Source organism: Colias eurytheme, chromosome 3, assembly GCF_061535395.1.
Source record: "Colias eurytheme isolate Ceu_HAF_F1 chromosome 3, ilColEury1 Martin Lab GWU primary, whole genome shotgun sequence".
NCBI classification, from domain to species: domain Eukaryota; kingdom Metazoa; phylum Arthropoda; class Insecta; order Lepidoptera; family Pieridae; genus Colias; species Colias eurytheme.
Window position 1 is genome coordinate 647,908 of NC_142982.1, and position 14,776 is coordinate 662,683.

General features: G+C 34.3%; 2 protein-coding genes across 4 annotated transcripts in view; both read left to right on the forward strand.

Moving 5' to 3' along the window:
* LOC149909287 (uncharacterized) overlaps nucleotides 1–14,776 on the forward strand; it is an 81,084-nt gene that overhangs the window by 5,047 nt on the left and 61,261 nt on the right. The gene's annotated exons all lie outside the window — the stretch shown is intronic.
* LOC149909288 (uncharacterized) lies at nucleotides 3,189–4,392 on the forward strand. The gene has a single exon (XM_090117229.1). It carries the CDS (start codon nucleotides 3,454–3,456, stop codon nucleotides 4,198–4,200), a length of 747 nt encoding a protein of 248 aa, XP_089973355.1. The 5' UTR covers nucleotides 3,189–3,453; the 3' UTR covers nucleotides 4,201–4,392.

Consider the following 14,776-nt stretch of genomic DNA (forward strand, 5'->3'; position numbering starts at 1 on the left):
ATAAACAAACGCAGTTTTGGCGCGAGCTCTCACTTAGTCAGTGCTTACGTCAACTTTTATCACAATAAATGCAAATTTAATGTTAGCACTATGTTCGCCGCACTGGTAAATATAGAATGACAGATATGGCAATATAACCAGACGCGTAATCGGGTTACAAGTGTTGCGTTATCTGAAATTGTTTGCATTGTCATTAATGTGGTAATTAATTAGTTTAAATTATATTGTGCTCTTTGAGGCGCCAGTGAGCGGTTTTTTGTTGATGTCATTATGTTTTAAGTTTCTTATGAGATGCACAGGGTTTATGAATGTTTTTTTCCTCATTATAGTTGTTATTGTTGAGCGCGTTTTCTCCCCTATGCAAATATTTTGTGTAATTAGTTGAAGATACTTATATCTTTATGTCATTTTTGATCAAAAATCGGCTATGTTAATTTCAATTAACGTTTGATGGAAACGGTAGTATGGAGGTAGTTTAAACTTTAGCATTCCAAATTTTTCTTGAACAATAAATAGTTCAGTAGAATATTCCATACAATATACTCTCAGGCGATAACTTTTAAATTATAATGTTTTACTTCTAGAATTTGTATATTTATTCAAATGCTAACAATTTAACACTCATGCAAAAACAAATACTACTTAAGTATTCTTTGTTAAAGGTTAAATATAAATTAATGTATTTTATCTATAATATAAAAATGAATCCCAAAATGTGTTGGTAAGCGCATAACTTGAGAACGGCTGAACCGATTTCGTTAATTCTTTTTTTATTATATTTCTTGAAGTACGAGGATGGTTCTTACGTAGAGAAAACGTAAATATGTACCACGGGCGAAGCCGGGGCGGACTGCTAGTTTAAAATATTAAAATATACATGATTATGTTGCACACACGTTTTACCATGCGCGTGACTGCTGATTTTCCTCTGAAGAAAATCAGCAGTCACGTGCATGAAGAAAAAAAAAACAATGACCTATTATCATTTCAAAGATCTTCCTTATAACAGATCATTATATATACTGCACAGTTTTTTCAATGTGTTTCTAGATATATGTATATTTGTAATGGACGAATTAACACGAACAATCGTTTAGTTTTTACAATCGTCATTTATCTGTGTATAATATTACGTATTCGCTCAGCGTATGGAACCTTGAAATTGATCGAGGCTTTTTGTAAGATACGTTACGGCTGAATCCTTAGATCATTAAGTAATGGATAACACACGCAGGCGTTTCCCCTTTTGCCGAGGTATAAGATTATTCGAATCGAAAAATCTTATGCTTTCATAAAAACTTCTTGCGTAATCGATTACGAACACTCTGCGTATTCGTAAAACATCGAAAGGACGTCTGCGAGTGCTCCGCTAAAAATGCCGTTTTGCACTGTCAAGTCTTGCAGAAGCAATTCAAACATGTCGAATATTAAAAAAGATGGAATAACCTTTCATTTGTGTATATTTTTTTATTTTTTTAACGTACATTTCTAATTAAATGCAATTTCTAATAATCGTCGATGTATCGTTTAGCGATATGATCAAGACAAATAATCGAGTCATGTGTGTACTCGATCATTGATGCGGCCTCACGAGACTATCATGGAAAGAAAATATACAAATTTAATCTTTATGAACTAAGCGATAAAGTTGAATTTAGAACGCGATATTGAACCGCACTTCCCACGAGACTATAAAGTGATGTAGCGAGACTATCTTGAAGAGAAAATATACAAATTTAATCTTTATGAACTAAGCGATAAAGTTGAATTTAGAACGCGATATTGAACCGCACTCCCCACGAGACTATAAAGTGATGTAGCGAGACTATCTTGAAGAGAAATTCAAATTTAATCTTTATGAACTTAGTGATAGAGTTGAATTTAAAAACTCGTCGCTTAAAAGGTCGTTAATTTTTACGACTTTCTTAGTGACGGACTGCTTTTAACTTAAACGTCGATAAAAAAATATTTTTCTAAGTATAATTTGAAATGAGATGAGAATTAATCTTTATTATATTAAAATTTTACACAACTGCATAAAAAGGAGTATAATGTTTATTTTGTAAGTCTTGTATATATTTATTAAAATTTACGCTCGGTTACTTTTAACTGGCAGAACATTTTAATGGTACGGAACCCTTCGTGCGCGAGTCCGACTCGCATTTAGCCGTTTTTTTTGTAATGTTAATCTTGTAATTATTCTATTATGTAATCTATACTAATATTATAAAGCTGAAGAGTTTGTTTGTTTGTTTGTTTGTTTGAACGCGCTATTCTCGGGAACTACTGGTCCGATTTGAAAAATTCTTTCGGTGTTAGATAGCCCATTTATCGAGGAAGGTATATATCATCACGCTACGACCAACAGGAGTGGAGCCACGGGGGTGAAACCGCGCGGAGCAGCTACTTTATTTATATGTATGTACGAATATTGCGTATATTTCAGATTTACAAAAAATCCTGCTTTAAGGCTAAGGTGGATTGAATGCTGTGGGAGAAAATCAGAATGGACACCTCGGTACAGAAATAATGAAAATTTCTGGACCGATATTTATTTTATTGAATATAATATGTGATGTGTTGAATAAATACATATTCAAATACAAATAAAATGGCGTTTTATTGTTTTTTCGTATGCATATAATAATGATGAAAACGTTACAAATGACCTGTGTAGTATTTTTTATGAATATAATATTAATGTTATTTCTAATTTCAACAAAATTATTATTTTTGTAATATCGATATGGTTACATCCCTTTAGAGCGATTGTATTATTACGTATATGTATAGAGATTTTTCTGTGTAATCGATGTATGTGTGCAAATACATGCTAGTCTGTCCATTTTGTAATAGTTTGAGTTTGTAAAGACACAAATTATTTTTGTGAATGTGTGATAGTGTTTCAAAGTGTGAGTTACCCTCCCCGCACCAAAACCGGCAGAAAGTTTAGTTAGAACATTTGCCAGCGTGCTCCATCCATTACTTAATGATCTAAGGCTGAATCGAAATCGGACATGTTGTCACATAAATAACACAGGCATTTAAATGTTCGAGGTTTGTGAAATTTATGCTTTGACTTGATATTTTTTGTTAACAGTCTTAATGTATCGTTTTCTGGAATACTACTTATTAAAAAGCAATCTTTGCTTCAAGTCATTCATTCTGCAACCGGCTACCGCTAATAACGCACGCCTAGTACATCTACCCCCAGTTATAATAAAAAATAAAAAATGTCTAAGTGTGACTCCTGCAAAAGGAACCTATCAAAATCTTCTCCGGGACTAGAATGCTGCAAGTGTGAACGGATAGTGCATCTAAATCCAAAGTGCGCGGGGCTAACAAATAAACAGATTACTGCCCTAAAAGCGGCCCCCAATCTGGAGTGGACGTGTCACGAATGCCAGCAAGAACTCCCAAGACGTACATCAATTATTACGCCTGAAGAGGACGATGACGAAAGTGATGCACCGGTTCAAATCGATGCAAAAAAAATTACTAAGCAACATCTCAAAAGACGTAGAAAGAGCAATCAAAAGCGAAATGGCGCAGCTACACGAATCCTTGCAATTTCATAGCGCAAAACTCGATGAGGCCATGGAATGCATCGAGGGCTTCAAAAAAACAATTAAAGCTCTCGAGAGGAAGAACACAGAACTTATAAATAAAAATAACAACCTTGAAACACGTGTCGGCGCCCTGGAACAAAGGATACAGGAGGCGGAACAGGAGAAGCTAGGAAAATACATCGAAATATCAAATATACCAAACCAAACAAAGGAAGACATTCAATTAATTACTGAAAATATCGCAAATAAACTTAACCAGCCTAAACAAGACATCAAAAGTGCACGGAGACTACAGGGGCGGAAGGAGCAAACAGCAAATATACTAATTGAACTGATTGACGAAGAAGTGAAGGAAAAATGGATTACAGCAGCTAGAAGTACAAAGTTAATAGTTGCAGCATTAATTCCGAACGAAAAAACTAACAACAACGTTGTCTATGTACGCGAAGCCATGACAAAGCATCATAAGCAATTGTTCTGGAATGCCAAACAGGAGCTGAAAAATAATCTCAACTACAAGTATGTGTGGTTTAAAAGGGGACTAATCAAAGCACGCAAAGGAGACAATGATAAAATTATTACTTTACGGTCCATTAAAGACATACATGCATTGACTAACAACAAGGAATAATTAAGTAAGAAATTTCATGTCTCTGCACTTATATTATTAACTTTGTCTATAAAAATGGCTAATTTTTGTAATGATATAATCGAAATCAATGATTGTAGTAATGTCAATAACTTTTTAAATTGTATTCCTCACAGTCACCTCAACTTATTATGTATACATATTAATATACGATCGATTATAAAAAACTTCACCGCACTTGAACAAATTTTAAGTAAATCTTTAATAAGTAGGTGCACAGAAGATGCAGTTAATCACTTGGTTAATCAAGTAGGTAATCATGTCGATAAAAAACAAAAGGTTCTAGGTATCTTTTTAGACTTAAAAAAAGCATTCGACACAGTTTCTGTCCCGATACTTTTGGAGAGGATGGAAAGGTATGGTATTCGTGATGTTCCGTTAAAAATTTTTAAAAACTACCTCGAAAATAGATTTCAGTGTGTTAAAATAAATGATCATCTTAGTGACGACTGTCCTATGTTATTCGGTGTACCGCAGGGAAGTGTGCTCGGCCCAACTCTCTTTTTAATATATATAAACTCTCTCTGTAATTTAAATCTTGCCAATGGTTCAATTATTAGTTTTGCAGATGATACTTCACTTATCTTTCATGGAGGGAGTTGGGCTGAGGCATGCTTCCACGCGGAGAACGGCATCAGAACTGTTTCTAATTGGTTGCGAAATAGTCTACTCACCTTAAATCTGGATAAAACTAATTTTATTGCGTTTAGTTCCACAAATTCTTCTCAACCACCTAATGATTTTATATTAAAAGTTCACACCTGTGATACATTCAGTTCGAATATATTATGCAATTGTTCTGCTATAAAAATGGTTCCACACATTAAATACCTAGGAGTTATAATCGATAACCTTTGTAAATGGAAGCAACATATTGAACTTATAACCACTAGAGTTCGAAAACTGTCGTGGATTTTTAAAAGACTAAGGGTATTACTGGAACATAAAATCATCTTTATGGTTTACAAAGCTCTTTGCCACTCAATTATTCAATATTGCATTTCGGTATGGGGTGGCACTTTCAAAACGTCGTTATTAATTCTAGAAAGAGCACAAAGAGGCATTCTCAAGGTCATTCTTCATAAACCTTTTAGATATCCAACTGACCAGCTGTATAGGGAAGCTAAAATTCTGAATGTAAGGCAGACATATATATTGCAAATAACACTTAGACAACATAAAATAACACCTCTTTGTGCTGTATCTTCTGGTAAGAGAAGAAATGACCTTGTATGCTCTAACCATATTACGCGTACTGGTTTCCTTCGTCGCCAATCTTCATACATGAGTATATTTTTATATAAAAAGGTCAATAAAAGCCTTTCTATACACAATCTTACCTTAGTAAAATGTAAAAAGAAGGTTACAGAGTGGTTGCTGACCCAGAATTATTCAGATACTGAACAATACATAGTTCAAATAAAAATCTAGCTCCACTCACGCGCTTACACACTCATTCACACATACATTCACACACACACACACACGCACACTCATACATACACACACGTTCACACATGCATACAAACACGCACATTCATTCAAACACGCACGCACAACATATGAGTATATCTACTAAACTTGAGTTAAAATGTATAATTTAAATTTTATTCTGTATAAAAAATAGCTAAATTACCTAAATCATTATTTAAGTTAATATTACGCTATAGTTTTGTTATTATTGTGTCATTAAGGAAGGTGGACCCCAAAATACAGGCTGTCCTAGTTTGGGGTCCAAATGTTACATGTTTGTACCTAACCCACAAATTGATCAATAAATGATTTTTATTTTTTTTTTATTTTTTTTTATTTTTTTTTTTTTAATCAAACAAATGCATTGATATTGTAATTCTAACAGAGTCTAATGTATCAGAAAATAATAGTGTATTATATGAAATAAGCGGTTACCGAATGTACAAAGCTCTTCGTAACTATAGAAAAGGCGGTGGTATAATATTATATGTCAATAACAATCTTAAATGTAATATTATAAACGCAAAAACAAAATACTTTGAAAGCATCTTTTGTTCTATAACCACAAACACTAACTACACTGCCAACATATGCGCGGTATACCGCCCGCCTAACTTAAGTAAAATTTTATTTATTGATGAATTGAAATGTACACTTAAAAAATTCACTAACACCACTGAATTATATCTACTAGGCGATACTAACATAGACCTTAAGAGTGAAAATCCTGTAAAGCATAAATACAACAACATGTTATATGAAATGGGCCTTGTATGCGGGATCACTGTACACACTAGACTAGAATTAAATAACGGCAAACTAAGTAAATCTTGTATAGATCATATATTTGCACGATCCCGCTCACAAGACCTATTCACGGCGGCACTCGGAACTACACTGGCCGATCATCGCGCGGTGATACTCGCTTGCATTGGTACACGAACACAGGATGTTCCCAAAGAAAAGATTTGTATTAATAATACAAAACTTCTTAACTATCTCGAGCAAATTCAATGGGAGGAATCGTATGATACTAACTGTCCAGAAACATTATATAACTTTATTAATTCTAAATTTCAGGAGTGTTATAAAAAATCTGAATACACAATTAAAATAAAAAACCGATCAACACATCGCAATAATAATTGGATAAACAAGAAAATTACGAACGCTTGCAAGAATAGAGATACATTATTTATAAAATGGATAAAAGATCCCAATAACCTAATATTAAAGCAAAATTATAACAAATCGAGAAATTACGCTAATAAATTAATTAATAGAACTAAAAATAATTATTACAAATCAGAAATAATTGCAAACGGGAATAATACTAGACAATTATGGCAAATACTAAATCGAATCACTGGTAGAATTAAGAGGTCGATTGATGATACAATTAATAATGCATTTCAAAAAACTAACGTGTCATACAAACAGATTGCAAATAACTTTGCACAATTTTTTAAAAATAGCACAAAAAATATTACCCCTAACTGCTCAATGCCATTACTTAATAAATCACTATACAAAACTTCGGCCCAGGTCACTATGCGACTAAAACCCGCGAAGCCTGATGCAGTCAAAAATATAATCATGAGCTTAGACAATAATAAAGCCCCAGGGATAGATGGTATTAGAGCCTGTGACTTAAAAAAAATATGTTCAAGAATTCAAACAGTCATCACAAATTTAATTAATTTATGTATAAAAACCTGTAGCTACCCATCAGTGCTTAAAACTGGCATTGTCCGACCGATTTATAAAAAGGGATCAAAAACAGATTATACCAACTATAGACCGATAACAATATTGCCTACTATTGATAAGATTATTGAAAAATATATTGCCAAACATATATATGATTTCTATGAAAATAATAAAATTTTAACCAATCATCAATATGGATTTAGGCCAAACAAGAACACTACACAACTTCTGTCAGCGTTTACCGACAGCGTCCATTCACATTTAAATAACAAAAAACATGTACTAGCAGTATTTATAGACTATAGTAAGGCGTTTGATACGCTTTGTCACGATAGACTATTAGAGTGCCTGCATGACAGCGGTATTAGAGGCAACCTATTGGACTGGTGTTCGGACTACCTCAACGATAGAAGATACACTGTTAGAGTCTGTAATGCGACTAGTGACATTGTTATTGCTACGGAGGGCACTGCGCAGGGCTCGGTCATCGGGCCATTGCACTATCTCACGTACGTAAATAGCCTTACAAATGTCATTAAACACAGTGAGACTTATCAATTTGCCGACGACACCTGTCTCGTTGCTGCTGGTAACAACGTAAGCGAAGCACTCGAGAAGTTACAAGAGGATTTTAACTCATTGTTACGATGGTCACATGACGCAGGTCTAGCTGTTAACGAGAATAAGACAAAATTAATGTACATAAGCTCTAGTCAGAACAGAAGCTCTCATATACCCAGACTAATAGCTCACGAACACCAATGCTTGCACGGAAATCAGAACTTTAATAACTCACCACATTGTAACTGCAACGCTATAGATATTGTAGATTATCAAACATACTTGGGTGTTACTATTGATAGCAGACTGAACTGGCAAGAACATATTAACGGAGTATGTGATAAATTGAGGTGTATCCTGGCTAAATTTTCGATAATTAAACACAAAATTCCCTACAAAACTTTATTATTGCTTTACAAATCACTAGCCGAATCAATAATCGCCTATGGATTGTCTAGCTACGGACGGACTTGTAAGACCAATCTTGACAAAATTTATTCACTCCAATTAAGATTACTTAAAACGATCGTTCCATATAACATTAAGGCTAAATATAAAAATGACTATCGTAAATTATTTGAACTGTGTAAAATCATACCGATACATGAAAAAATTAATCTAACACTTTTAAAAGAGGAATTCTTTAATATTGACATAAACAAAATTAAAAAAACGCCTCATAATAATATAATAACTCGTAGCGTCACAAACGCTACGCTAAGACTTCCATCTTTTACAAACCTTCACGGGAAGAGAACGTTAAATTATATGGTACCCTGTCTCATCAACAAACTACCTATATCTTTAAGAGATTCAATTACTCACAAAAATCTAAAATTAAAACTAAAGCAATACTTTTTAGTTAATATAAATAAATTATCATAAAAAAAAACCTTCTAATAACTCTAAAATATAATTAAACTGTTCATTCATAAAATAATAAGAACTTATTACTAATTTTATCTAAATATAAATACAAATAATACAAAATCATAGATTCACGGAAGGATCATACTGTATGTTTACACGGCCAGCAAGATTACCGATGTCGCTCGTCACTAAAAATTTTCTAAGTAGAGGGTACTTAGAAAATTTTTATTAGGATTAAGGACTAACAATAAGTATTAAAATATATGTAGCGGTTTGTGGGCTTATGGTGCACAGAAAAACTTGAATGAGTTTATGATTGCATCAATGTAAATTAGATCATAAGAATTAATATTATGTTAAATAAATAAAAAAAAAAAAAAAAAAAAAAAAAAGTAGTCGGTGTTTAATAAAGCTGTTTGCCCCGACTTCGCCCGTGTTGACCCGAGATAAAAAAATGGACTATATTACTCGGTATACCGACGTAGATTTCTAATAGTACAATAATTTTTATAATCTGTAGAGTCATGTAACAAAAACAATAAAAGAAAATTCTAGTATAAAAGAAAAAAAATGCTGCATATAATATTAATAGCTAAAATGAATTTGCTGAAGATTTATAAAAACACAATGCAAATTGCAATTGGTTCAAGTACAGTGGTTGTATCAATAAAACATACTTTTGCATTGATTTTAAATCGATTTTTGATACCTAAGAAACGGTTATATTGCCGAGAATATACATTTATAGAGTCTGGTCTTTATAAAAAGGAGATCATTTTCAATTCGAATTTATGGGAGACAGAGAGTATTTTTGAGATTTTAAAGCCTACACAGCAACTTTACAATTTTGTACAGATAGACAAAAAAATGTGTGCGTATACACACGTAAGAAGTGAAACTTCTTTATGACCTTATTTTTCAAGAAAAAGATGGCGGGTAACGGAAAAATGTCACGCGTAACGAAAAAGTGTTACACTAAATTTTTTTCCAACCCCGATAAAGAAGTTTCACTTCAATAAAAAGGGCGTGTTTCCACAACCTCATCAATAGTTTATTTTGCGTGTTTCTTTTAAATTAACAATATTGTTACGTAACGGACCGCGCCTGTGTATTCAACGTGCACAAGGCTGCGGAGGTCGGCCGCGGCGGCTCAAGGGTGAGCCCTGATACAAAGGTGCTGTTGACCAACGGCATGTGCTGTGCATGATAATTGTGAGGAATTTGTGGAGATTTATGTAGGTGCTAATAGGTATTGGAAGTTGATGAGTTCTGTTGTACCTAAGGTTGCACGCGTTAATCTTAGGGTTTAGGAACGAATGGTTGAAAGCGAAAAATTTTGTGTTGGATAGATTAGGGGAAACCTTAACGTGACAGTATACGGCCTTCTCCATTTATTTATATTTCCAATGAAATGAACTAAAGAAATTTAAATTTGCTGTTAATTATCAAGCCCTAGAGGGAAGCATAATTAAATATGTACAATTAAATTGTCGTAATCAGTATGGATCAAAAATTGTTTGAAATAAATAATGATTTAATCACGTCATGTGCATGTGCATTGCCGTTTTGTAAGTCAGTGGGGCATCCAATAATACACATTAGACACACCTACATCGAGTTATGTAACTGAAAAATATTTATCGAAAGTCACGTATGTCGCACTCTAATTGTTTTCGTTTTCATTATGTTTGTAAATGTCTAAGTAAGGGAATGAATCGACTGAAAACGTGTTAGATTTTCAAGCGACTTGAAAAAAGGAGGTCTCTGTTCGTACGTATTTTTTATTTGAGTAACAAAGAGGTAACAAACCTCAAATTTTGACTGGGTGAACCAATTTGGATGTTTGCTTTCCAATTTGAAAGCTTGTGTCTCCGGATTGGTAACTACATATTTCAACGTTAAATTTTATCTAGTTCTGACAATTTCTAAGCGATTTAGACTTTTTGTTAAAAAATAATGATATCGAGCCAAAAAAATATTAACTACTTCCGCTCTTTTATGTTATGTTTCGTTAAAAGAAAATAATTTTTCATTTCCGCTTAACCGCGACTGTTCGGGACACCAAAGCGAGGCGTGCAAGTGACAACTTCACCAGAAAATGTTTTGAATTGTAGATAAATTTGTGCAATGTTTGTTGTCCATTTTCCACAGGGAAAAATTCTTTGATCTTTCTGAGTTTGTTTTTATTAAGCAATTCATAATTTTAGTAGGTACTTAATAGCGGGTCGCGGAAGAATTCTAACAAATACCCGCGGCCCCATCATTAAAGCGGCTCGACGGAACACAGTGGGGTTTTAGTCGGTAAGAATCCGACATAACCCACGGCTCCTTCAACGCCGTACAAAAATCATGGAGACAAGGCGAAAAACTCTCTACCTGAACTTTCGAATTCTCATCTGCACTCAGTTGGACAGCTTACAAGTGACGTCATAGTGCTGAATCTTATTATTTTATGCTCTTATATCGTTCTAGATAGGTCACCTGGTGGGTCAAATGACCCATAATTTTTTCAACACGGGCCTGTAGTCTAGTTGACTATTCTTCCAAATTCAGTTTTAAAAACGGTCCTCCAAAAAGATGATAAGCATAAATTTCATATAAACGCTCATAACAGAATTACACAATGAATCCACATCCACATTCATAGAAATTTACCTTCTTCGCGTTCTGTAATTAACGTTAAATAATATTAAATATGCATACGTAATGACCAACAAAAAATGTGACTCAAAGCAAAGTACATTCGTAGTCTGTGAAATTAAATGACACTATAAGCGAGCTTGGTAAAACCGAGCATCATTGGAACACAATGGAATCTTTTGGACCGAAATAATTTCGCCTAATGGATGTAATTGGTGAAAAATTTCACATAATGCCGCGTTAACTAAGCTGACGTAAGTTGGATACTCAGTCGATGAGCTCATTGTACAAAAGATTTGTATTATCTTTATTCTGAACTAGATGACTTTTGTGTTAATCTGCAGTGGCCTCATGGTAATTAGATTGTTTTTAAACTGTGGCCTCATGCCGTTCTTCAGATGTATAGGGGTGTTGATGGCTGTATAAGCATGGATACACTCGCCGGTGTTAGTTTGCTTTGTGATTTTGATGATGGGAATGCAGCTGTTGCTATTTTTGGATGTGTTTAAAATCGATGTAGAATTGTAGCAGGAACATTCCTAACTCTCCTTACAATAACTGCTTAGTATACCGAAATATTGTTTAAACTGATTAACTGATTAACTTATAATTTACATATTTATGAATTCTACAAACAAATGTTTTGTTGTCCAATCCAAAAAAAATCGGTGTCAGAATTTGGTTTACGAATGGAAATGAGCGGTTAGTAATAAAAATGCGTTGTGTTAAAATTCTCGAATAATTATTAGCCAACGTTTATTAGGTCCTTGATAGAAATGTTGCAATACCGCCAGTTTTTAAACACAAGAACTTGACACAAATATGACGCTGTAAGCGGGGCAGGGTCGCGCAGTATTATATCAGTTCAACCACTCTACTCTTGCATTGTTATCAGCTGATAAGAATTTATATGTGTGTGACAGTAGACGTGTTTGTATCATTTTGTAATTATGGTATAAATATTATTATGTATATTTGAGGTACATTTGATATGTTCTTTCTCGAGCCTTATCTAAAATAATCGCAAAAGTGCTGCAGATTAGTTCTTTGTGATAGAACAGTCCCTCCTGAAAAAGAGCAGGTGATCTGAGTCAATATAACGATATTAGTATTACATATTAATTTATGAAATTGTTACAACATTTACATCATTCAGGTCGCGTGACTTGATTATTATGAAATTTTTGTTTGTTCAATAAAGAGCTCGTAGCTTACACCTGCCTATGTAACTGGAGAAATATTCCGGCCAGGCTCTCGCGTGTCCTAAAAATGCCACACTAATCAACAATCAGAGCTGATTGGAAAGCCCTTAACAAAAGCAAACAAAAAACAATGCCCTCGTAAAACCGAACTAACTTTAAACATCGATGGTTTTTGAAAATAAACAACAAACGAGCTCGAACAATGGTCGCGATGTTTGCACTATATTTGCACGTCACAATGCGCGTTTAGCGATGTGCAAACAAGTGGAGAGGATTGTTTGCGAACGATACTTGTATCTCATATCGAGTTGATATGTCTGGTTGAATGAGCTCCCCTTGTGATTGCGCCTCGTGATCGTCTTGATTCGTTTGCTTTGGTATTGGCTTTATGGCTCCCTGGCTTAAGGCTTAAGCACTGTTCAGATGAATAAGGACATCCTTAGGTCATTAAAAATTAATATAATGTCATCCTATTTCGTCTGTTAGACCATTTTCTTCTACCTCTTTTCTATGCGTACTATAATTTCATCCAAATCCATACTAATATTATAAATGCGAAAGTAACTCTGTCTGTCTGTCTGTTAATCACGCCTAAACTACTTAACCAATTTTCATGAAATTTGGTATGGAGATATTTTGATACCCGAGAAAGGACATAGGCTACCTTTTATTGCGAAATATGTACCACGGGCGAAGCCGGGGTGGACCTCTAGTATGGATATAATTCCGTATAAGACTGACAATAAACCTTTTAATATTTATGGTATGCGTATGTCGCTTACCTTTCGCTCGTTTACTTTCTCCAATTAAAAAGAATCTTGAAGAACCTTATATGTTCACGAATAACATAATTACTACGCCGAGTTTAAAATAAATTTCGGCAAACATCTTGTCTGATTAGTATGGAATGAAAACAAGGTTCAATTAGCGCGTAATTTGACGTAACAACTCGTGGGTAAATAATTATGAAAAATCATGCTACTTTAAACGCAATAATTTGGATTCAAATTGAGATGGAGAATTTTTTAATTACGGCCGTTTATTTCCGCAATTATTGCCAGTGGTTCGGCCGTAAACTAGATTAGTCAAGGTTTTGATTGAAATTTGTTGCTGTTTATTAACACTCCGTTATAGCTTTGGGTGCCTTAGGGTCGCGGTATTGTTTTCTCAATTAAGGTGGTAGGGTGTGTTTACGAGAATTAATGGTTCTCCTGGGATTTTCACCTCTGAGCAGTTTTAGAATAGTCGAAAGAAATTGTCTATTTCTTCTAATGTATGAATCTGCATATAACAGGCAAAATAATATCACTTATTTTAGCTATTAATTCAGTTTGTCGAAAATCAATCTTCTCTAGAAGGAATCTAGGAATAAATAAACAATCCAAACATTTATATTGCATATAGCATTTAACCTTATTTCTATCGGATTCCATTGCAAGTTCTAGTAATACGAGTAGGTTGCTAAACAATATATTTCCGGCGTGTAAATATGGCGAACGTATGAGACCGTCATGCTGAGCTGAGCTGGCCTTGCCGTGTAGACAGACGGACGACGGTCAAAGTCAGTGCCACATCTGATGCTAATAATTATTGCTCGTTTGTCGCTACCGGCTTCATGGTTCATGCCATTCATATGGTTTCATGCCATTTATAAATGGACAAATGTCCTTATTGATTTTGTATAACTGTTACGCAAGGACAGATCGTTATTGGAATCGATTGAGGAAAATGTCCGTTTTGCTTATCTTTAAATTTCGCAGCCTTTTAGTGTTGCATGTGACCAGGGTGTTTTAATGGTTTTCCTCTTTTGTTATTAAATGTTAATCCTGTTTTTCATCTTCTTTTCTTTGTTACCATTACAAGCGATTGCGTAGATTTTCACATATCTTCTAACGGACGCGAGTACAAACAGGGCAATCCGTAAGCAAAACTAATCGTTTAGCATTATTAGAACGGGCCATCAGCATAAGATTTATAGCCCACTGAATAAGTTCCCAAGGCAGTATTATCTGGAGCCGGCCTGTTTTTATTGTGCGTGTGTCCTTGGTCTGAATGCGTGTTGACACGGATCGCGAGGACGACGGCCTCTACCCTCTTCTCGT

What these genes read in the sequence shown, in the direction of transcription:
- LOC149909288 (XM_090117229.1), top strand. Translation starts at nt 3,454, where the DNA reads ATGACGAAAGTGATGCACCGGTTCAAATCGATGCAAAAAAAATTACTA.